The sequence below is a fragment of the Drosophila serrata genome, unplaced genomic scaffold (genome assembly GCF_035046125.1).
Source record: "Drosophila serrata isolate PLE 108 unplaced genomic scaffold, ASM3504612v1 contig_165, whole genome shotgun sequence".
Lineage (NCBI taxonomy): Eukaryota > Metazoa > Arthropoda > Insecta > Diptera > Drosophilidae > Drosophila > Drosophila serrata.
Genome location: NW_028257063.1, coordinates 1624371 through 1649211, shown reverse-complemented (window position 1 = coordinate 1649211; position 24841 = coordinate 1624371). Strand labels below are relative to the sequence as shown.

General features: G+C 42.0%; 4 protein-coding genes and 1 pseudogene across 11 annotated transcripts; all 5 read left to right on the top strand.

Moving 5' to 3' along the window:
- Positions 1–41: 41 nt before the first annotated feature.
- On the top strand, positions 42–3444 carry LOC110177973 (uncharacterized). 3 transcript variants are annotated; one of them, XM_020944967.2, is made up of 2 exons: positions 42–1754; positions 1813–1996. In XM_020944967.2, exons 1-2 carry the CDS (start codon positions 210–212, stop codon positions 1852–1854), a joined length of 1587 nt encoding a protein of 528 aa, XP_020800626.2. In that variant the 5' UTR covers positions 42–209; the 3' UTR covers positions 1855–1996. The 3 variants fall into 3 exon arrangements, with proteins under 3 accessions (XP_020800626.2, XP_020800625.2, XP_020800624.2); XM_020944966.2 differs by adding an exon at positions 2376–3444 and having other exon boundaries at positions 44–2324; XM_020944965.2 differs by adding an exon at positions 2376–3444 and having other exon boundaries at positions 45–2314.
- Positions 3445–3763: 319 nt separating this feature from the next.
- On the top strand, positions 3764–6580 carry LOC110177948 (uncharacterized). Of its 4 annotated transcripts, none has more exons than XM_086827362.1 (3): positions 3764–4488; positions 4564–5653; positions 5714–6580. In XM_086827362.1, the coding sequence occupies exons 1-3, from the start codon at positions 3936–3938 to the stop codon at positions 6510–6512; spliced, it is 2442 nt and encodes an 813-aa protein (XP_086683488.1). In that variant the 5' UTR covers positions 3764–3935; the 3' UTR covers positions 6513–6580. The 4 variants fall into 4 exon arrangements, with proteins under 4 accessions (XP_086683488.1, XP_020800591.2, XP_020800592.2 ...); XM_086827363.1 differs by lacking the exon at positions 3764–4488 and having other exon boundaries at positions 4788–5054; positions 5113–5653; XM_020944932.2 differs by having other exon boundaries at positions 3764–5653.
- Positions 6581–8917: 2337 nt separating this feature from the next.
- On the top strand, positions 8918–10158 carry LOC110177962 (uncharacterized). The gene has a single exon (XM_020944954.2). The coding sequence runs from the start codon at positions 9072–9074 to the stop codon at positions 9975–9977; it is 906 nt and encodes a 301-aa protein (XP_020800613.1). The 5' UTR covers positions 8918–9071; the 3' UTR covers positions 9978–10158.
- A 4917-nt stretch (positions 10159–15075) lies between these two features.
- On the top strand, positions 15076–17704 carry LOC110177961 (mitochondrial import receptor subunit TOM40 homolog 1 pseudogene; annotated as a pseudogene). Of its 2 annotated transcripts, none has more exons than XR_015270438.1 (2): positions 15076–15199; positions 17240–17704. The product of XR_015270438.1 is annotated as a mitochondrial import receptor subunit TOM40 homolog 1 pseudogene, transcript variant X2 (transcript). The 2 variants fall into 2 exon arrangements; XR_015270437.1 differs by lacking the exon at positions 17240–17704 and adding an exon at positions 16036–17181 and having other exon boundaries at positions 15081–15199.
- Positions 17705–23232: 5528 nt separating this feature from the next.
- Positions 23233–24504, top strand: Prosbeta5R1 (Proteasome beta5 subunit-related 1). Its single transcript, XM_020944951.2, has 2 exons — positions 23233–23521; positions 23580–24504. Exons 1-2 carry the CDS (start codon positions 23372–23374, stop codon positions 24372–24374), a joined length of 945 nt encoding a protein of 314 aa, XP_020800610.2. The 5' UTR covers positions 23233–23371; the 3' UTR covers positions 24375–24504.
- The last annotated feature ends 337 nt before the right edge of the window (positions 24505–24841 follow it).

The window sequence follows — 24841 nt, the reverse complement described above, 5'->3', positions numbered from 1 at the left end:
GTTATATGAGACGCACTATCCAAGGTAGCTTTAGGGTGCGTTTCAGTATCTAGAATGCCTTGCTCTAGAGGTGCCCCCTACAACAACATACAACCCTTTCGATGTTTTTTTAAACAAAAAATTGTTAAATGTTTCCTCTTTTTTTTTCCCAAAAGAGAGTCCAAGACGTGATCTGTGATAGTCCGTAGGTAGGGACCAGGCAAATAGCTATGTCGAACCACTGCAGATCGTTTAAGGAGCCCTGCCCGTATGCTCGGCCTCGATTCGGTTGGCAGATGTCCAATAGAGCGACGATGCCTGAGACTTGGAGTCCCGCGGGGAATTCCGAACTGCGAATCAGTTCAAAAAACTATCGGGGTATGCCACCCAAAGATAGCAGGAGTTGTGGAGGACAAATCGTTGATCGCCCGGATGCCGCTCAAAATATTCCTCGAGAACAGAAAAAGCAGCAATTAACTCAGGAATATTCGGAGCCAGTTCTCCAAGAGTTCCCGGAATATGGAAACTACAGTAGCCATCAATCACCTTGGCACTTTTGGGAACCCTGCCGATGCTGTGGACAACAGCTACCACCACCACCGCAGAGATGCAGAGGACAGCAGCCATCAGCACCACCGCAGAGATGCCGCGGACAGCAGCCACCGGCACCACCGCAGAAATGCCGTGAACAGCAGCCACCAGCAGCACCGCAGAAATGCCGTGGACTGCAGCCACCACTATCACCTCAGCGGTGCTATTGTCAGCATCCACCACCACAACCTCAGAGGTGCTATGAACAGCAGCCACAACCACCGCCACCTAAGAGGTGCTTTTGCCCGGACAATCCACCACCTGAGAGGTGCTGTTGCCCGGACATTCTACCTCAAGGATGCCGTTGCCCAAACAATCCACCACCACCTCAGCCATGCCGTTGCCCGGACAATCCGCCACCACCTGAGAGGTGCTGTTGTCCGGACAATCCGCCACCGCCAAAGAGGTGCTGTTGCCCGGACATTCCACCACCACTTGAGAGGTGCTGTTGTCCGGACAATCCGCCACCGCCAAAGAGGTGCTGTTGCCCGGACATTCCACCACCACCTCAGAGGTGCTGTTGTCCGGACAATCCGCCACCACCAAAGAGGTGCTGTTGCCCGGATATTCCACCACCACCCCAGAAATGCTGTTGTCCAGACAATTCGGCACCACCTGGGAGGTGCTGTTCCTCAGACAATCCGCCACTACCAAAGCGGTGCTGTTGCTCAGGCAATCCCCCACCGCCTCAGAAATGCTGTTGCTCGGACAATCCGCCGCCTGAGAGGTGCTGTTGTCCGGACCATCCGCCACCACCTGAGAGGTGCTGTTGTCCGGAAAATACGCCACCACCTGAGAGGTGCTGTTGTCCGGACCATCCGCCACCACCAAAGAGGTGCTGCTGTCAGGACAAACCACCGCCACATCAGAATTGCTGTTGCTCGGACCATCCGGCACCACCTCAGAAATGCTGTTGCCCGAACGATACGCAACCACCTAAGAAATGCTGTTGCCCGGACATGCCGCCGCCACCACAGAAATGCTGTTGCCAGGACACTTTCAATTGTAGAGGAAAACGACTGCGCAAAAGAAAGAGCTGCAGGCGGATGAAATGCTACTCATGCGAGTGCATGTGCGTAGTGACCCACGAAGTAAGTGTCCAAACCGAGCCTGAACCTCCTTGCCCTGAACCTCCGGTTCCCGATCGAATTGAGATCATCGATGTGACGACACAGGAAAGGGAGGTGAGACACCGTAATGGCGAGGTGGAGGTTCTAGTTGATGAAATACAAACCGTCACAGTTGTCCCGAACGATGGCAGTAAGCCCACAAAGAGTCAGGTAACGAGTCGCGTCGTGTCATCCAATCCCGATGATCCCCAACGCGTTCAGACCCATTTCAAAGAAGAGATCGATCCTGACTCAATAGTTGTTCCTGACAAGGCAATGAGATATTCGGTACTAGAGCCGATAATGACAAACCTAAAGGATCTACCCACACCACCATCGGGCTATGCCTCACCATCGGAAACGAAGGATCGCCGCGTCTATCGCACTAATGAGCAATTTGAGAAGGAAAATGAGTACAATTATGGGAAGAAGGTGACCAAGACAGTAATGGACGATCCCGAAGAGTTTAGGGACTCAAAGATCACTTCGTCCGTCACCTCAAGTCCGCCATCCAGGCGACAAGGGTCCAAACGTTCTCCCAAGATAAGCTCGCCTTCCAACAGGGAACTGCTATCATCGAAGCAAAAGAAAAACTCTAATGGGAACTACAGTCCATCTAAAAGGACCGTTTTCAAGTAAGCTTTTGTAAGTGATGCAAATATACAATCGCATCATATTTACTTGTTTCGTTTTTAGATTTAATACAGAGGAAATTGTAAACAAGGAGGATATCAAGGATCTGAAACAAACGGCTAATCCGGTGGCTTTCAAACCTATTAGGCTGGACTCGGGAGAGCCAACGAAGTCCCCCAAGAAGGTAGACTACTCGGATGGGCCTGTGATTAAACAATTCCACATTTTGAATCAGGACTTTGAAGAGCAATCGGAAACAGAGGAAATTATAAGGAAGGACGATATCAAGGATGTAAAGCAAACGGCTAAGCCGGTGGCTTTCAAAACTGTTTCGCTGGACTCGGGAAAGCCAACGAAGGCTTCCAAGACGGTAGACAACTCGAAAGACCAAGCGAAGGTAGCACACTCGCATGCTGTATTGGTTCACCAATTCGAAAAGTTAAATCAGGATTTAGAAGAGCAACCGGAAGCCCCCAAGGTAATAGAAGATCCGGATGGGAATTTAGTGCTCAAACCAGTGGCCTCTGACTTCAGTCAGATTAGCACGGTTCACGTGAAGGTGACCAATAGACAGCAGACACTTTCGCAGAAGGCCGGTAGAAAATCCATCCACCAGGATGCTGTTTTCGAGACCAAGATTTCCGAATTGCGACTCTTAAGTCCTGTTAGTGAGGAAGAATCCGAGCCAGAACCCACGCCCACTCCCAGTCCCGAACCTGAGCCCGAACCTAAGCCAAAGTGCAGGATAAGAATGGATATGAAAAACGCTTATCCCTCGAACGATATTGTTTGCAGAAGGAAGATAAAATGTTGCGTACCGAACTGCAGATTGCCATGTGGACCGGGATATGGAGCTTGCTGTGGAGCGGGATGTGGTGCTTGCTATGGAACGGGATGTAGAACTGGATGTGGAACTGGATGCAGAGCGGGACGCAGGGCGGGACGCAAAAGCCATTACCAGCCCCGCATCGAACCCTGCTCCAGTTCTATCTATCCACCGTACATACCATCGGTATGTACCATGCAGTTCGTTCCCATCGGATTTACAAACTATTGTGACAGGTGATAGAGGTGCTCATAGAAATAGTAAACGTAATAGTAATAAATTTTTTGTTGAAAGAATAGAAAAGGATATGCCGCCTTGGATCTTTTATTAAAAATCTCTTCTTCGTTATCTTCACTTTCGCTCATCGCCTTAGTATCTATCGATATATAGTAATCATAATGATAATACTGAAAGCTTGAGCCTTCTGCAGACGTAGTACTTAAAAGAATCATCTTTTGGGGTTCAGTCTTCTTAAATGCTGCTAAGAACTTTGTTTAAAAAACTACTTGGTCAGATCTGCCTCGGGAATATCACAGTTGGATAACTGACAAGGTGACACGTAACTTCTTGAGAGTTATATCTTTTTCAGGACCAAGAGTCCCACTAGGTAACATCGATCGTAGGTTTTTAGGGGATCTAGCACACTTTGTTCTATCAGTGTTGCCTCTAAAATAAGTACACAAAATCCCTTTCGATGTTTTCTCAAACAAAAAATTGTTAAATGTTTCCTCTTTTGTCCCGAAAGAGTCCAAGAAGTGAACTGTCTTAGTCCATAGTTAAGGTCCAGGCTATTAGCTATGTTGAACCACTGCAGATCGTTTAAAGAGCCCCGAACGAATGCTCGCTCTCGATTCGGTTGGCAGAAGTCCAAAATAGCCAAGAAACCTAAGACTTGTGGCCCTCCGGATATGCTAAATCCCTGTATATATTCAAAAATTTATCGAGGAATGCCCAATAAATATACCAGGGGATGTGGAAGGCAAATAATTGATCGCCCGGATGCTGGTCAGGATAATCCTCGAGAGTATAAAAGGAAGGAATTAAATGAGGAATATTCGGACTCACTTCTGCAGGACTACCCGGAATATGAAGACTCTGACAGTCAGCAATTAAATTGTGACTATTGGGAACCGTGCCGATGCTGTGGACATCCACCGCCACTACCACCACTGCAGAAATGCCGTGAACGACTACCAAAAGCACCACCGCATAGAAGCCGTGAACGGGTCTCAAAAGCACCACCGCAAAAATGCCGTGAACGGCAGACACCAACATCATCTCGAAGGTGCTACGAAGAGGAGCCACCATCGCCATCTCGGAGGTGCTGTGACCAGCAGCCATCACCACCACCTCGGAGGTGCTGTGAACCCCAGCCACCATCACCATCTCGGAGGTGCTGTGAACCCCAGCCACCATCACCATCTCGGAGGTGCTGTGACCAGCAGCCACCACCACCACCTCGGAGGTGCTGTGAACCCCAGCCACCATCACCATCTCGGAGGTGCTGTGACCAGCAGCCACCACCACCACCTCGGAGGTGCTGTGACCAGCAGCCTCCACCACCATCTCGGAGGTGCTGTGAACCCCAGCCACGGCCACCTTCTCAGAGGTACTGTTGCCAGGACAATCCACCACCTCCTCAGAGGTACTATTGCCAGGAAAATCCACCACCACCTCCGAGGTGCTGTTACCAGGACACTTCTTTTGCCATTTGCCTGGACAAGGATGCCAGGAAATGTAAAACGAAATGTCGGCGTAAAAGAAAATGCTGCAGGCCGATAAAATGCTGCTCGTGCGAGTGCATGTGCCTGGTGACCCACGAAGTAAGTGTCCAAACCGAGCCTGAACCTCCTTGCCCTGAACCTCCGGTTCCCGATCGCATTGAGATCATTGATGTGACGACACAGGAAAGGGAGGTGAGACACCGTAATGGCGAGGTGGAGGTTCTAGTTGATGAGATACAAACCGTCACAGTTGTCCCGAACGATGGCAGTAAGCCCACAAAGAGTCAGGTAACGAGTCGCGTCGTATCGTCCAATCCCGATGATCCCCAACGCGTTCAGACCCAATACAAAGAAGAGATCGATCCTGACTCAATAGTTGTTCCTGACAAGGCAGTGAGATATTCGGTGCTAGAGCCGATAATGACAAACCTAAATGATCTACCCACACCCCCATCGGAACGCCGCCTCTACCGAACTAATGAGAAATTTGAGAAGGAAAATGAGTATAAAAGTGGTAAGAAGGAAGGAAAGACAGTTCTCGACGGAAGCGAAGAGGTGAGGGACTCGAAGGGCGCACTCTCCGGCGGATCCGAACAGGTTAGGTACTCAAATGCCACACTGCCCCGCGGACCCGAAGAGGTTAGGTACTCGAAGGGCTCACTGCCCGGCGCCCCAAGTCCGCCAGTCAAACCAATCGCCTCCAAACGTTCATCTAACATCCCATCGCCCTCCAACAGGGAAAAGAAAAAATCTATTGCGAACAACAGCCCAATAAGAAGGCCCGTTTCCATGTAAGGTTTTGTAAGTGATGCAAATATACAATCGCATCATATTTATCCTTTCTTTTGTAGGAATATCTCAAAGAAAAATTTGAAGGAGGACACTAGGAGGCAAACAGCTAAGTCGATAGCCTTCAAAAATACGAAACAAAACTGGAAAGAGCCAACAAGAGCATCCACTATGAAAAAACACTCGAAAGCCAATTTGGTGCCTAAGCCAGTAGCCTTCAAAACTATAAAACTGCACCCGAAAGATAACCAACCGAAGGTAGCACACTCGCATGCTGTATTGGTTCACCAATTCGAAAAGCAAAATCAGGATTTAGAAGAGCAACCGGAAACCTCAAGAATGATAGAAGACGAGGAAGGAAATTTGGTGGCTAAACCCTTGGCCTCCGACTTTAGTCAGAAGAGCACCATTCACGTAAAGGTGACCAATAGACAGCAGACACTTTCACAGAAAGCCGGTAGAAAATCCATCCACCAGGACGCAGTTTTCGAGACCAAGATTTCCGAATTGCGACTCTTGAGTCCAGTCGAATCCGAGATTGAGCCTGAGCCCGAACCCAAGCCTAAGAAAAAGGTTAAGAAAGTGCCCAAAAAGGTGTACGGTTATCCCCCGAATGATTTGGTCTGCAGAATGCATAGGCCCATCCGGAGGCAGAGATGTGATCCACGTCCCTGCCGAGGAATATGTGGATCAGGATGCGGAGCGGGAGGCGGAGCGGGATGCAGAAGGAGTTGCCTGCCCTGCTTTGTTCCCTGCTCCGGTTCTGCGTATCCACCATGTGTGCCGCCACCGTGTGCCCCACAATGTGATACCATTTACGGATTTGGCAGCGTCCCCGCCGCTTACTATTGTCATAGGTGATAGGTGAAGACAGCAAAAATAGTAATAGTAATAGTAATAATATTAAATTTTTTTAAAAGGGGAGAAAAGGCAATTATCATTATTTAGCTAGCAAATAGTATGTGTTTCAGCCTCTGTGAAGTTGCTTAGACCTTGTTTTAGGAATTACTTGCCAAATAATAATAATTTGCGGTCAATCAAAGCGACATATTAATGAAGCACTCTAGCAAATGGATTTGGTCTGTAGTTTATGAGCCAAGTCCCTTTTTCTCTTTGATGGCCACCGGCAAGGCAATAAGGATAATTGAGATTTCAACGAGCAAACAACAAGAGATTATAATATTCAGGATGCTCAAGATGTCCAACTGCAAAATGATATCTGATAAACGGAAATAGTACATATATGAAGACATTCGACATCGATGCTATTTCCATATCGTTGTCCCTTTGCAGCCAGCCAGGTGAATCTGTGACTCTGGCCATTTCCTAAGTTTGTCATTCTGGGGGGAAATTGAATATTTTATCTACGGATATTAACTGCCAGAGAAGCTCGAGAGTCCAGCCTGAGCTCTGCCGTCTCGGTAAAATGTTTGCCATTTAATTTTTATTTGGACCCTTCGATTGGCCGGGTCAGGAATAATTTAACCATTTGCGCCCAAAGTGAACCAAACAAAATAAAACTGAACAAAACAAAACAGCAAAATCTCACTCTGAGCCATGGCCCACGGATGTTCGCTTTTGGCCACTAAAAGTTCTCGTTTTTCCACCTCTGCGCTGCCCCCGTCATTTTATTTCGTTTCATGTTTTATTCACCACTTCCGCCGGAAATAGACATACGAGATGTGTGTGTGTGTGTGTGTTGGCCTAAACATTTGTCTCGTTTGGCAGCCCGATGGATGGATAGCATAGATTTTCTCTCGTTTTTTTTTGTTTGTGTGGAAGGGCCTTGGTAAAGTCGAAACTGTTTTCGCAAACAAATCCCACATAAATGCTCAATTTATAACAGACCGGAAGTTAAACTTAATCAAGCGTACTTTTTGGCTTATTGTTTAGTTTTCCCCCTCGCTTCCGTATTTACTCCTCCCGCCCGCTTCCGTATTTACTTAACATATTTTATTGTGATGATACATCTCGGTGCTCTGTTTTGGCCGGGGATTACATGGGGATTTTGTGTACGAAGGATACCATCTCCATGCTCACTCGCTCCTATATTTTTGTTGCATTTATTCATATATATACGCGTCAAACTTCATTGTCGTAGGTTTATTCCGTATCGTTCATTTCATATTTCGTTTGATAAATCGACGGCATCAAACATGGGATGGATGGGTTGGCATTTTAGCATTGTATCCTCTGAATAGTTAAGACCCTCGTTGTAGGCATCAAACTGAAACGATTTCGTGTAAGGGATTTGCATACGCAGTTGAAGGATTTTTCTATTCGAAGAACGACAGACAATAAATTTAACATTCCAAAGGCAAACAAACAGAATAACAAAGAATTCCCTTCTTAATTTTGTGAAATTAAATCGACAAATAATAGCTGCAGGCTGTACACCTTAATCGTTACACTGCTAAATAAATAATTGGAATTCCAATTTAACATTTCAGTTTATGAGTTTTCCTAAATGCTTCAAGGCAACTGTACCTGTTTAGTGAATGATAAATAGACTGTACTTATTTTTAAATTATTTAAATTATAAACAAAACATTTAACTGCACATACTTTGAGGCAACTGTACTCTTTCTCTTCTGCTCTCAATTAGAAGTAGACTTTCATTGAATTATGCCAAAACATTTGCATATTTTGCAAACGAAATCAATTGTCAAGCAATTAACCCGATGTAGGGATTGATAATAATGGCAAACACTGAACAGGACTAAGGTTTCAGGATGCTCTATTTGAGTGTCTGCCGGCCGGGCTCCCTATTTGCATTGTTTGTATATATCTCCCCAGGATCCCGGACCGGATAAATGAACGCTTGGGCAAACCAATGCGGGTGGGTGGGCTCAGGATGGGCCAAGGCCAAGTTAAAGGTGCGTTGAAAAGGTGAGGGCGTGGAGCGAGGAGGAGTTGCACTCTGCATTTTGCTAATGCATTCGATAATTACAGGCTGTTGATTCAATGTCGGCGCACAGAAGCTCCTGCGGGAGCCAGAAGTCCTCTCTGGCGGATCTAATTCCCTGGAATGTCGGCTCAATTAGAACCTTATTGTTCTGTCGCTTATATGCTAAGTTACATTGAGAAAAACAAGAGATTCTAAGCCATATTCTTGATTATGGTTTTTTATGCCTTGCATATTTCTTGAAAAATAGTTCAAGAAACCTTTAAAAAATATATATTTTAGTCTCAAGTGTTCTAAAATTTTCATCTCCCAGTGTAAGCTGCTGAATATGGGGGAATCTAATTGCATTGACAAATGTCTCTATTCCCCTGATCCTATCACACGGAGTCCTGAGCATTCAATGCCAAGTGCTTATTTACATAAACCTACAAAACCTTAGACCATATGAATTCCGTTCACTTTGATTATTATTCCGGCTCTTGTGTTACTAAATTATAACGAAATTAAGCAATGTAATGATGAAGATACAACGGCAGCTGCTGTACAAATGGCGCCCGCGCTTCCTGCTGCACCATGCCTTCGCCAGACTGGGCTCCACCTCCTCCTCTGGTAGCCATAGAACACGTGGTGCAAGACAACCATCACCAACTCCAGCTCCATCTCCATCGAACCGCAATCTGGACATCGAACTGGATGTGGTGGTGTCTAAGGATGAGCCCCATCAGATATCATTGCCATCGATGGTGTTTTTCTACAGTCCGCTGACCCGGCTGGTCACCAAGCTGTCGATTCTGCAGCTAAAGTTGCTCTGGGACTGGGATTTCTCCGAGTCCAACTTCTTGGAGAACTCATGCCAGGCAGCCGTCGTCTTTACCGACTTTGTGCGGCGCCGGCGTAACCGAAATGTGGAGCGCTGCAGCACACCAATGGGCTTCAAGCAGATCAAACACGACCTGTTGGATGATCCAACCGACTGGCGTCTCGACCTGATGCGCTTTGAAAGGAATCACATCCGGCGGGCCATACCACTGAAGGTGCAGCTTCTGCGGCACTATGACCACAGGTTCGCCTTCTTAGACGTGGTCTATGTGGCATTGCGACGGTCCAACGACTTTCGTTCGCCAACGGAACAGCGTGCAATGGCGGAGCTGGTGGATCAATATGTGGATTCCACGCAACTCCTAGTACCGCATCCCCTGATCTTTGCCGAGATCTTTATGCGCTTCCGACGCGACTACTCGGTGACACCCACCAAAATGGGCAACGTGCAGGATAACAATCGATGCATGGGCCAGTGGCTTATATCCACCTACAAGGTCGTTCGCTTCGACATTCTCAACAATCATCCGCTGTTCGATATACCCGTCTTTGATGAATGGATGCCACCGATTATGCCCAGGATGGGACGTAGTACCACTTGAATAAAATTTTATGACGACTACTGATCACTCTTTCCAAAAGGAGCTCTTTGATGACTCCAACGCTGTATTTTAATCTTATTTTGATAATTCAAATGGATCAGATATGATTTAAGTTCCCTGTTTATTGTCATCCTGTCAAACTTGAGTTAATATTGATATAAGAAGCTTCATCGTTACATAATTTCTTTAGTTTAATTCCATATATATTTTCTGTACCAGAAATATCCCTGATAAGCAAAGTATGCCTCACCTTCCAATGCACATATATTGTAATTCTGTCATAAATTTGTAATTAAGTTTAGTTCCCGCTGTCCCTTTGGCAAGATTCATGGTTTTGAACTAATGCCAATTTGGCCATTTTTCAACTGTTGGAATCTTTACCAGGCCAGGTTACAGGTGCAGCTCACTCACCTGACCGCTTATCGGAACACGTTCCTCGTCGGCAAGCGCCTGTCAATAAGTTGAATTTAGTATGCGAGTTGGGAGAAGTTGTGGGAGAAAAGGACTGGATCCTGCTTCTTTGTGGCAATCTTGGAGCTACATGCTCCGACACTTTGCGGGTGTGGTAATGGTGGCTTCTGTTGCTGCCAGTTTTCGCTGCACTCAAAATTTAAAGCGTGCAATTTTATGCTTTTAATTTTCCGCTCAATAAAATCCTGTGGCTTTGGTTCGCACAAATTACACTGTTGGGAGCCATTGCCATCTGGTGCTTCAACTGCTGCTGCTCCTTTGCCTTTCTCCCTCTCTGTCATTACGATGCAATAATGAATTTCTGCAACATTTGCTGTAAGGTTATTGTCCCTTAATCAAAAGTGCTGCCACATTTCAGAGGAAATCCCTCGATGGTGGTGTGAAATAAATCTCCATTTAGCGATGAACTAATTGCATTCGCCAGTAAAAACTATTAAGGGTGGTCTTAAAGAAGCGCCCCTTGAAACTTTTAAAGTACTTTAATATTTTTCCCCCCTCTTTTTCAATAACTCAAAACAATTTCGGTTAGGAGGAAAGACTTGAAAATTATTTTCGAAATTGCACTGTCACGTATGCGGCAAAGACAAAGGATAACCGAAACTCTCATAGTTAAAAAAGTTTTACGAGCTCAAAACAAAGCGGAGCTCTAGGACGCATCCAAGACACCCTATCACCTCGGTTACAAGAGGTGTAAAGGAGACAAACCGCTTGACCAAGTCGTGTGATACTGCCCTAGATAATGTATGGCGGTGCTTGCCACACACACTTCGGTTCCAATTGGAGTAAAGCTCTGAAGGAGGGAGCCATGACCATTTTGTTTTCAACTCGGCCAGGACACTGACCGTCGTCTTCGTCGTCGTCGTAATGGGCAACAAAACAAATGACGTTGCCATTGACAGGACAGTTAAAAAGGCGCCGGGAAATACGGACTTACTCTGCAAAGGAGTAGATGACAATGACTTTTTAAATTGTTTCATGAAAGTGTCAGTTTTGGTCAGAAAGTTTACTAGCATAGCGTAGATGCAGGAAAATAAATGGGATTCACACCACTCAAAAGAAATGAGGAGAAGGAGGAGGAGCGTTTGTGATCTCCACTTGGTTAACATCATCATTATCGTGAGCATGACGATTACACGACATCGCTACGTGATAATGAGCATGAGCAGGCGAAATCAGACTTTATGACTTTATTTGCCACCCATCTGTACACCCACCCACACACGCACACACACACTCCCGTTTCACATTTCGAATTGCAGGTGTGGCCACCACAACGCAGACTCCCAGCGCTGCAACACCTGCGATTGAGCCAGTGTGGCCAACTTGGCTTTTATTCTGGTTCATGCTGAATATGGTCATATTTAAATTGATTTTATAATTTTAAATTTCTTATTAAAATTTTAAACTAGAAAGAAACTTATTTTCTAAAGCAGAAGTTTACTCTTGCAGTTTGCCATAAGAAATAAATTTTAATTAAGCTTAAAATACTCTCACTTTTTGAATAGATCTTTAATGATATTTTTATATGACAATTTTTTTGACAAATCAAAGTTTCAAAACCTCATAACTAAGCCAAAAATTCATTTACTTCAATTCGGAAATCATTCCTATGTTAGTTTTAATGAGGGCAATAACTCTGCATACTCAATTTATAATTTAAAAAAATTAAATTATTCGCCAATTTTTTTTTTTTAATTTTAACGTCGAACCCACTAAAAAAATTTCGAAAAAAAATTTGAAAATTTTTTTCTGCCAGAGATAGCTAGAACGATTCGCCTGTTGATGCTGATAAAGAATTTATATGATTTATAGGGTCGGAAATGACTCCTTCATAGCCTTTTAAGCTTTTGACTAAAGTTATAATACCCTTTAAAATTATGAAAAAACGACTTAAGGAAATATATTAATTGAATAACAAATTCAAGTTGGTCCTTTTCATCTGTTTATAACATTCATTTTATTTTATTTAATTATAAGTTGCATTGAAATAAATTAATTTAGCTATATTTCTCTACTTTATAAATGTGACAACACTAGCCAGGTATTTCAGTTAACGTTACCATGGGCCAAAGTGCATTTGATGCTCCCATTAGAAAGGTGGGTGGTGGCATGAGGCGTTTTGCAAACATCGACATGCCGACACCGTTGCAGACACAATTAAATAGACATTCGCCGGCTTTGATAGCACCATTTGGTAGGGCGGGCTGTACAAGGAGGGTCAGGTAGCTCTCGCTCAGGTGTTTCGAGTGGGCCATATGTGGGTGTTTCGTGAGTGTTTTTTGAGGGGAAAGCCATTTTCCAAAAAGCTACAAAACTTTAAGCACGACATTCGAGTGCAGTCAACTCGCTAAATCAAATTGTTGCTTATCCACGGAAATCTCTAGCAATTTTTCATGGTTTCTTTGGCGGAAATTTCATTTGGGGAAACTAATTCAAACCACCCAAGAGCTATGCTAAGGGTACCCAAAACATGCAACTCAACTCAAATTCAAATTGATAAAGTACATTGAAATGAAAGAAGTAAACAATTTGGCATGCAAATTGGGGAAGCATGCACTGCATGGCTCACTAAGTTGCGAGGGTTGCCGCAGAAGGGAATTAAAGCTATTAATGATTAAAGAAATTAAAAATATTTACATTTTAATAAATATTTGGAGTTATCTTTTGGAAGCTTCAAGGTATTTGGTAAGAAGCGCGCGTTTGCTTTAAAATATATACAATGTTTTCCAGCTTATATTATTTATTATTCAAGGGTTTTATTTATTTCTTGAAAGCTTAAAAATGCCCCTGTAAATTAATTTTATTGTAATTTGATGTACGTAATTTCCACTTGAAAATCTTCCCATAAAACAAATAAGACTTATTGCTTCACCATGCCTAAAATAAAAGTTATCATCATCGGTTGCAAAACTTTATAATAAACCTCCCCGCCTGGCAATTGCTTTTAATACTTATAAAGAGGGAGCAAGGGTACTTGCATTTTCCAAGTACCATCACAGGGAATTCTCCCATTTTCACCCCCACACACAAACACACACACACCCAAACACACCAGTTTTTCCGCATTTTCTCCTTTTCACATTAATGCGTATGCATAAAACTTTGCCAGCACATGGGGATAAGTATGGAAAATATTTAAAAGAAAAGTTTCGACTTGGAAAACACTCGAACAGCTGACGATGATGATGACGACAGAAACTGGCGCCAGACTTCATAGCAAATAATTTCAAATTTCTTGCTTAAAACGAAGCAAAAACATTTCTGTTACTTGTTATATTTTTTTAGTTATTAAAGTATTTTTAAGACTGCAAACCGGGCTTGAACTATTTTTAATGAGCACTTCAATGACTGCCTAGCGCGGTGGCAAGAAAATTATTTTAACTTACCCCAGTTGCTGATGAAAAATTACTTTCGTTTTAATTAGGAACTGCATCAAAGAGCAAAGTAGAAGAGAGATGTGTGTGTGGGACGAAAAAATTAAATTAAAAACACTTTTGTGCATTTAAGCAAATAAAGAGAGCGGCGCCACACACACACGTGCGATGGTGCTGCTGGAAAAGCCTCCCCCAGGTGGGCGACGCTGTGTGGGATTTACCCCGTACGTTGTTTTTCCTTGTACGTGCCATAGCGGAGTTTTATTTTTTAATTAAGCTGTTTACATTTAGTCGTAATGTCCTTGCCAGCGTCCCTTTATGGCAAGCGCGGTTTTTGTCGCCTGTCGCCTTTACCTTGCCCACTTGCATCCCCACCCACGCTTTTCCCCCTCCCCCAAACCAGTTTTCCACGCCTGCTGCAGTGGTCGCCTCACCTTTGTGGGTCAAGTGAGCAGCCAAGTTCTTGCAGCTGTCGGCTGCACAATTAAAAATGTGCAAACTTGCATTATTAAAATAAAGAATTTCATTTCGCCTGACACTTTTCTAAGCGGTTTTTCTCACCGAAACAGAGAGAGAGAGAGAGAGAGAGAGAGATTGCGAGACAGAAGGGAAAATGGGTGAAAAACCAAGGGTTTTTGGAAGGCTGTTGCTTAAGCCACCTATTTACCGAATAAATGTCGCTGCATTTTTTAAACATCCGGGTAATTTTAACAGCCAAATAAATCTGTTTATTAAACTGTAAAGCAGCAAAAAACTCACTTTTTTCTAGGCCATATGAAATATGTAACACTTTCAAGCTGGCAGGCAATTTTCACACAATTTGATTAATGCCTGGCGGGCAAAAATTCAACCTAATTTGCAGCTAAATGCTGTACATCCTTTGACAACAACAAAGAATATTAATTAAATTGACCGGGGCAAAGTCAATTAATTGCAACGTTTTTGGTTAATTAAAGTCATTGAAAATATTTACACGAATTACATCGGGCCTATCGGTCTGACATACACAATTCAATTAATTGAAATGTTTTCAACTCTGCAGGCACTTCGTGTGTTTCATACGTCATTTTTTATATTTTGTTGTTATATTTTTACCATTTTCCCACATTAATTGGCCTCAGGTGCGACAGTTGGTAATTAAAATAAAAAGCGAGCAGAAAAATTACTTACATTCCGTGATTGCATAAAAAAATATATCGAATAGTAAAAGAATCTTTCAATTATGTAATAGCAAAATATCGATAACACCATATCGTCATGACAATTTAGCAACTCCCATCACTGGCACACAACAAATTGGCCATTTGTGCAGAATTTTCTGGATTTTATCAGGTGGCAGAAGGAAGTCGTATCCATTATCTAGCTTTAATCAAAGGGGTGAGTTGCCATATAATCAGAGTCGCTTTGGAATGCGATTTCTCGCCTGGATTGACAATAAAAGGCGATGAAGCAAGTGCCATTTCCCTATTAGCTTCACTTAATCGTGAGCAGGAGTGTTCCTTAGTTACCCATTCAATTTCTGCTTTTACTCTTGAACAGAGCAAAATGTCGCTCTGGAATTGATAGCTTTGATGGTCGCATATCCGACGAGCACTCTTTGGGCCGGTCCTCATCACAAATGGACAAAGGCCGCAACGAATTCCCCTTTACACAAAACGTAAAAAAAAGAAATAGAACCTTGGACCAAAACGCGAAAGCTTGCAAACAAAGCGGCAGCCTCTGCTGGCCACATTAGCAGCTCTTTCTGGTCATTACCACCACTGGCTGCTGCTCTGTGAATTGCTTTTCGCTGAGATGGACGCGTGCCTGTCCGTCGAGTTTGTTGGTCAACAGCAATCAAAGTGCATTTCGCATTGTTTGTTGGCGGAAAAGCAAAAGCAAAGCTCGCGAGGGGAAAAGCGAAAGCAGGGGCCAATGCACCAGCACGTTCCACATGCTGCATATGCAACTCATGGTGGAGCTACAGAAGGTGGTCAAAAAAACATCTTTCTTTTGAGAAGGGTATAGCGTTTAGTAGGGCTTATCTTCCCAAGAGCGGGGTAAGAAATCTAAGCAGCTTGAACCGAATTATGTAGAATGCATGAGTGAGATCTCTGAAACCACCTTTTATACCTTGCATCATGCACGCACCAGTGTTGCCAAACTGTTTCAGTGTTGCCCCAAGGTTGCCAGATAAGTTTGTCATTGATTTTCACATCAAATTATTTTTGCAGCTTTAATTTTCTAAGAACCTACAAAATGGGCAACGTTCTAGCGGTGTCTTCAGGACGGAGCCAGGTTCTGCCCGTACCAGTGGTTCTTCCTCTGCCCACCGTCGTGTCCTCCACTCTTGCCAATGATCTGGAGCTGAAGAATCCCGGCACCATTGAGGAGTTGCACAAGAAATACAAAGACATACAGGCCAATACCTTCGAGGGCGCCAAAATAATACTGTACAAGGTTCTGAGCAATCATTTCCAAGTGTCGCACTCGCTCCACTTGAGCCAGACTGTGCCCAGTGGCTATCGGTTCTGTGCCACCTATGTGGGCACCAAACCGGGCGATACTACCATCGCAGAGGGCTTTCCCGTGATCCTGGGCGACATTGATTTGTTGGGGAATCTCAATGCCAATGTCATCCATCAGATTTCGCCACGCTTGCGCTGGAAGCTCACTACCCAAATCCAGGATTCCAAAACGGCAGCCACGCAGTTATCGATGGATTATCGTGGCAGTGACTTCACCACCTCACTGACCATAGCCAACCCCAGTGTATTTACCAACTCGGTTATGATTGTTGGTCAATATCTGCAATCGATGACATCATCCCTGGCCCTGGGCACCGAGTTGGCCTATCAGTGCGGACCACATGTTCCTGGCCGTCAAGTGGCACAGGTCTCTGTTGTCGCTCGCTATGCGGCAGAGAACTCAGTGTTATCGGGGACACTGGGACAGAGTGGTCTTCATGCCTGCTACTACCAAAGGGCAAACGATGAACTGCAAATCGGTGTGGAGTTGCAGACCAGCCTGCGTATGAAGGATTCGGTGGCCACATTGGTCTATCAGCTTGATTTGCCAAAGGCTGATCTGGTCTTTAAAGGCGCCATCGATTCCAATTGGCTTATCTCTGGTGTCCTGGAGAAGCGATTGAATCCTTTGCCCTTTACTTTGGTCATATGCGGACGCATTGATCACGCCAAAAACAACTTTAGACTTGGCTGCGGGCTAATGATGGGTTAGAGGTCATCAAGGAACACTAGCAGTATCAAGGATTGCGATGGCTTCTTTTAAATTCAGTGTGACGTCCCCTTTCCTTTGTCTGTTTAAACCATTACATTATAAATATATTATGTATATATTAATAAACACTTAAGAAAGAACGTTTTCTTGAAGAAATAAAATAATTAATCATTTGAACAAAACCCTTCTCCCTTTCAGATAATAATGGACCTCAATGGCTTTGATCGCGGACTGGAAGCCGAAAAAGTGATCACTGTTGTAGATCAAGATGGAAAAACACTAATATGCATCCAATTTAAAGGTCAGCCCAACCCGGAGCTAATCCCAGTGGACGTGGCTAACCTTAAGGTTTCTAAAATGCTAATTGATTTCTACGAGGCCCATGTCAGATATGATTTATCCGACTTGGAGGATGAAGCAGAGTTAAAGAAATCAGACGAAAATGAAAAGTCCAAAAATAAAGCAAAATATAACGAGGAAACTAAACAATGACAGTGGAAATCAAGAAATTAACCAAAACCACTTTTGGTATTTTAACTTATTTCTTTTTTAACTTTTATAATTGTAAAAGATAACTCTGATAATAATATTATTTTACACAAAGACTTTTTATAATTAAATATACAATTGGTTTTTAAATAAAAAGGAAATATAAAAGCACAATTTAAGTGTTTAAAAGTAATATATAATCACTCTACAGGTGATCCCAGTAACTCTATCTTACGAGAAACAACCCACTTAAGAGCTCAAGAAATAGATCTAGTAAGAAATAATTAAATTGAATTTTTAACACCATCCGAAACGATGTGTTACGTTCGTTATCTGGGGACTATGGTCTTTCTTTTCGCGCTTTTGGCTACGCAAATCGATCATGAAAATTTACGAGAGTGCCGGCCATAAAAGCCAAGCAGGGAAAACTAATTAAGCAGATATCAAATTCGGATTAATGGCTCTCAAAGTGCCATAAAATCCTGGGGCGCAACAATTAGGATTGGTGTGGGGGAGGAGGATGTCGAGATGTGGATATCTGGGATATGTGAGAGTTGCCAATTGCCAAAGAAGGAATGCCGGTCGGAAAATATGTTGTGTCAACCATAAAAGCCAACTTGACTGCTTTTGGCCATGAAAACCAATGCAAAGTCGTTAAAACCTACAGAAAAGTTCGCTTCCCTCTCTCTCTCTCTCTCGCCTGTGTTGATGTCGAGATTCCGAAACGGAGATGATGGAAAAGTTTCACCCTGAACTGAGAGTTTGTTTTATGGCCGCACTTGGGGAATTACTTTCCATTTAAAAATAAAAAAAAGAAAATAATTTTAATCTCGCTTTGCATTGGCCACGCCCTCATGTTCTCCACTCTACTGGCTTGCCCGCCTCTGGCAAAGTTTTTAATTTAATGCATCATCGTAAAAATTGTATACTTTTTGGCGGTACGCCGTGTTGGTGGAAATAGTTTGGTTCGTCCGTCCGTCCGTCCGTCTGTCCGTCCGTCCTGGCTTGTGTTTGACTTTGATTCCGGCGGATTTGCCGTTTCTGTCAGACCAAACTTGACCTAATAAGCAACTTGGGTGCAAAAGTTCTCTGCATCCGCAACTTTGAACTTTGCCTTCGTCTATATGGTGCACTGAGAAAAGTTGGTTTTTGTTGTGAATTGTTTAAGGTAATTATATAAACAATACTACAGGATTTAATAGAACGTGGGGAAGGTTATATCCAAACTTTAAATAATTCAATTAAATTTTTTTATTTTTATAGTGGAATACTATTAATGTATCAAAAATATTATTGCAAAGAATGAATACCAATTTTTATAATTTTTTAATTATTTAATTAAGAACCCTTATTAATAATGCCAAGTGTATTGCAAATGGTGGCCTTGTCCTGTACTTAAAACCCATAAATTTATACATTTTTGTACAGAACATGTTTAAGTTAAAAACAAAAAATGAATCTTTGAAATTCTACAGATATAGAATCTTATATTTTTCTTATTTAATAATCTTAACATGTTAAGCATTTTAATATTTTTCTCTTACATTTAATCTGTAATTCGATGTTTCAAAATTATATTTATCTGTGCAAAAGTGTGGCCCAAAAAGTGAATTCGACAAGCTAATCCATTTTGCGGGCCTTTTTCAATTAAAATAAATTAAATGCGTCGCCAGCGAGCGTCCTCGGCCGCAAATGTCAAAACTGTTTTCGGGGAATCCCCTTGCGCGAAAGTTCCCGCTACCAAATACTCTTCCTCCTCCGTTCGTGTCTCTCCCCCAATTAGGCGCTCTGTCAAAATTTAGCGCACGGCTTTGACAGGTCCGCGGGACAGATGATGAACTACAAATTGGACGGCGGCGGTTTGGTTCTGGGAATCCCATGGGTTGGGTGGGTTATACGATCCCCCTCCATTCATCGCTTTGCCTTGGAAAAGTTTGCCATGATTCTTCAGGTTCGGAAACGGGAGGGACCAAGTCTTGTTGGGCGCCTTAAGCAAGCTTAAAAGTTGCCGGCAACAAAGTTTTTGGGCCAGAACGGGGAGAGAGGAGAGAGCTGGGCAGACAATAAGCAGTAAAACAACGGATTTGAAGGATTTTAAAACAATAATGCTAAGCGGCAAAAGTAAATAAAACGAAAGTGAAATAAAATATTCCTTGGTAAAAGTCTTTCTCTAAAACGGTTGTTCTTACTTCCCCTTTTTTCCTTTTGGTTTATTTTTTTATTGTTACTTGCGTTTTTTTTTTGTTTAATTCAAAAGAGTCCTGTTCCCAAAAGCTTAAAAAGAAAGAAACTCTTTGAAAAGATTTAGGGAATATTCTTAGGCTTGTTAACAAGGTGGTTTATTTATTTTTATTCTATTCATCGTTTTATTTATTATGCTTAAAAGTTGGGAAAAGTGGATTTTGAGAGAAAAGTTATTCATAGTATTTATGCGTTAGTTACTATCTTCTGGACAATATATTTAAGAGGGTTTTAAACTATTAAAAACAAGCAACATTATATACTTCTAATACTCTCCTTCTTATATAAAAAATATTTTTATTTTAAGCTGAATAATTGCTGGGTTTTATACCTTAAAAACTTCTCTCTAAGTATTAAATTTAATCTCTTTTCTTTTTTTTCCATCGCCTGCAATAATTTGCAGCCGGAAAACTCCAGAGCTTGCCCGAAATCTCTCACTCGCTCTTGACTTGGCGTCATCTTAGTCATTAAAACAGGTTCAGACTAAGTAATTTGCCAGCCACTTCAGGCGAAAAAAAGAAGGGAAACAGGGAAAAAGGGAAGGGATTGGAATGAAGTGGTGCCTGGTGCCTGGTGGAGATGGGTTTATGGTGATACTTCCACGTTGCTGCCTTAGTTAGTTGCCCTCTAATAAACTGGCAGCGGAAATTTTTAACAAGTTGTTGCCAGTGCACAAAACTGGGCTGTAATTAACGCAGCACAGATGCCGCGACTAGAGCCGGGAGGGTGATGTAGGAGGTTCCGGCTGCAGCGTCTCGGGGCTAGACGAGATTTTGCATATCAGATTGCTGCTGCTGCTGGCCCTCTGCCCTGTGATTTAATAATCAGTGCGCTTGGCAGTCAAAACTATCCAGTGATGTACAGCGATTTTGGTGGAATAAAAGCTGTAGAATTAGGTACTTTAGATGCCCTTCACTTTTACAAAATTCTTTAATAAACATATAATTTTAATAAGCTTCGAGAATTCTGTTATCATCTTGAATAAGCGTCTTAATATTTTTCAGGAAAAATTATAATTATAAACATATTTTGCATTGTCTAAGAAACCCAAAAGTCTAATAACTTCCTTGGTTTTATGTGAAAAATTACTATAACAAGCGAGATTTATTTCTTTAATTTGTAGACTCTTAACTATGACACAAAAAAAAAGATAAGAATTTAGCATTTTCAGGAAGCGCCTGATGGCTGTGAGAGTGTTTTACCAGAATGAATGGCTTAGCCCGGCTTGATTCCTCTTTCCCACACTTTTTCTCTAAAACTCTCATGTCCCCTTTGCCCGATTTTCTCATTTTTCCTACATTACACTCAGGGAAATAAATATAAGAAAAATGTATTATTTTATCAACTATAGGAAACAACGACGAAAAACTGCTTGCATTTACTAGATTTTTTTATAAATCCTTACTGAAAGGGTATGTATTTAGATTATTATAATTTCATTTAAAAGCTTGTAACGATGTGAAGAACTAATTTCCGACCCTATAAATCATATATATTCTTGATCAGCATGAATAGCCGAACTGATCTAGCCATCTCAGACAAAAAAAAAAATTTTGAAATTTTGTTTTCAAGATTTTGTTGTTAAAATTGCAAAAAAAAAAAAATCATAAAAATGTTATTTTTTTACAATTTAAACTGAGTATGCAGATTTATTACCCTAATAAAAACTAACACAGGAAAGCTTTCCGAATTAAAATTAATGCATTTTTGGCTTAGTTATGAGTTTTTTAAACTTTGGTTTGTTGAAAAAATAGTCATATAAAAATATCAATAAGTTACATATTGATTCAGTCATATTTTAAGCCTGGTTATGATCGATTTTCGATGCTATAATTTAATTGTAAGCTCCATTGATATATAAACATCAGCTTGCTTCTTAACTTGCTTCTTAATTGGAACTACTTGTTTTAATAATTTTCCACCCCATTCTCCCTTAAGACACACACGGCGTATACTTAATTTAAGGGATTTCACGTTAAGTATACGCCGTGTATGCCCGTTACCTGACCAGCAGTATGGAATAGCCTGACAAAATTTCTTGAAATGTTTTAAATTTAAAACTGAAATGAATACCCAAACCTGTGTCCCGATTAAAACTTTTCACCGCGACAGTACTTTTAAGGATTAGAACAGAACATCTTAATAATAATTTATACCCTTGCAGGGTACTTTAATTCTAGTCAAAAGCTTGTAGCGCTAAAAGGAGCCATTTCCGACCCTATAAATCATATAAATTATTGATCACCACAAAAAGCCGAGTCGATCTAGCCATGTTCGGCAGAAAATTTTTTTTTTTTAATTTTTTCAACTTTTTTTATGCATTTGTTTTACATTGTTATAATTGTGAAAAATTGATACAAATTTTAATTCTTTTAAATTTGAGGTTGAGTATGCAGATTTATTAATGAAATAAAAACTAGCACAAAAAAGGTTTCCGAATTAAAATGAAGGCTTTTTTGACCAAGTTATGAATTTTTTATTATAAAAATGTACAAAAAATGTACCCAAAGTTACCCTCTTATAATGTTATTATTTCTTTAAACATTAAGCGTTATGTGTTATAACACCATACATAAAAACAAAATATTCAAGTATATATAAAAGGTATGTGTATTAATCTGAAATTTTGTATTCGACTTTTGTGTAATCTTTAAAATTATTGTTTTTCTCAGTGTAAAAGGACTGGAATTGGAGGAGGCGCGTGCAAAAATGAAATGAAATGTACCAATGTGGCGGATGGGTGATGCAGTGTAGGCTGCCGGCTGGTGACGGAGAGGAATGGCAATGGGAATGTGGAGTCCAAGTTCTCGGCAATTTGCATAAATTTAGATCAGTGACACATGGCGGCCACTAATGGAGAGGGAGAGGGAGAAAAAGCGAGTGGGAGAGGGAGTGGGAGTGGTTGCATCTGGAGACCCAGACCCAGACCCAGACCCAACTGGACCCGTGGACTCAAACAGTTTTGCAAACATTTTCCAATTGGCGTTTAATTAGCGGCTAATCCGTTTGCCACTGCCACAGCGATTCCTTTCCTTTCCTTTCCTTCCCCCTGCCCAGCACACTCCTCATCCATTTTGCGGCCCAAAAATGTTGCATCTCCGCAGGTGCCGATGATGATGACGATGACGACGTCCAATTAAAATGTCGTGTTCCTCTGCGGTGGCGCCACACTGCCCACTGGTTAGCTAGTGACCTCCACTGGACTCCACTTGGGTGGTCAGCGGAACCAAGTCAACAGTTTACATCCGCTGTGGAATGCCACTGGCATCAGAGATTGGGCTTGCCCATCGCGCTGATTAACTATTGGAGCGTGAGTATTGGCCAGGGTTTTGAGAGCTGGTAACCATGGAAAGTTAAGTACTTATAAGGAGAGTTAGGATCAAAAACTTCAAAGTGAAAGTTTGAGAGTTAGTTAGATTCAGCTAAAGATATAAATACCACATCTTATTTTTCATTAGAATCTTGGAGAATCATAAAATCCCCAATGTCTCCACCCTAGATCTATTAGTCACTTCAAATTCAGTTTAATTTTGTTTTTCCTCAACACACAACACACTTTTTTGTATAAATAACACAATTCTTATAATTTTAATCCCTATAATGGCCCTGGAGTTTGTTTGCGGAATGAATCGCATGCCCTTTATGCGACGCTTTGATGATTTACAAACTGAATGGCAACTGCAGCAGATACGCGAGGCAACCAGTAATTTCAAGAATCCCTATGCTCTAATGGCACCACCTTTCGAAAACGTATTGAGAAAATATCCCTAAAAAACTATAATCTATAATAATCAGAGACCCCTTTCAGCCCGCTGATAATCTGCCAAAGATCTTGGCTCACTGTGGCATCGAGATGAACTTTGATCATGGAACCACAACCTTGGGTTTTAAGTACCAAGGCGGTGTGATCCTTTGTGCCGATTCCAGGGCCACCTCTGGTCAATATATAGGATCGCAGACAATGAAAAAAATCGTAGAATTAAACGATTATATGCTGGGCACCTTGGCTGGAGGAGCAGCCGATTGCGTCTATTGGGATCGAGTGCTGGCCAAGGAGTGTCGTCTCCATCAGCTTCGCTTCCGGAAACGCATGACTGTGGATACGGCGGCCAGGATTATTTGCAACATTTCCACAGAATACAAGGGAATGGGCCTGGTTATGGGCATGATGTTGGCCGGCTTCGATGACGAGGGAGCCAAATTGATTTATGTGGACTCGGAAGGGATGCGGACACATGGTCATGTCTTCTCCGTGGGCAGTGGTTCCCCCTATGCCTTAGGTGTCTTGGACACGGGCTATCGGTTTGATCTTACTGACCAGGAGGCTTATGATTTGGCCCGTAGAGCCATCTATCATGCCACCAGCAAGGATGCCTATTCGGGGGGAATAGTTCGGCTTTATCACATCAATGCTTCAGGTTGGAAAAATATCTCAAATACGGATTGTTCGGAGCTCCATGATACCTACTATTGTGGTGGGGAAAGTGGTCCAAAACGGGATTCGGAGGGTGGCCTAAAAGTTGGTCAGGAGAAGCCCTGCTTCAGTGGCTGGACAAAGAGGAAACTACCCGAGGATGTGCAAACAAAACTAGCAACTGTATGAAAATTATGGAAAAGTATGGAAAATTTTAAAGGTCAAGGGGATTTACTAAATTAAATGTGCATTTTTTGTGATATTCGTGAGTAAACTGTATGTTTCAGAATATGTAAATATAATTAAATTGAGAAATAAATATCTCTTTGGTTTATTTAATGTTGCTTTAATCACAGTAATTAACATTATTATTAAGTCTTTAATATTCCGAACCCATAAGCTTAAGAATTTAAATGTTTAATTCGTGCAGTTTCTATTATTATATTTTCCTATTAAAATATAATAAATTAGGCATAATTTTCCACTTTTTTCACCTCGCATAATAAAAACAAATGTAGATTGAGAAGAGTTCTTGCTTCACCCATTTCAACGCAACTTATCTTTTAAAATTCTACACCTCTTTCCCCTAAAAAGAATATATATACGAGCAACTTTCGCTCGCTAAAACGAACTTTTTCTATAAATCAAAATAATAA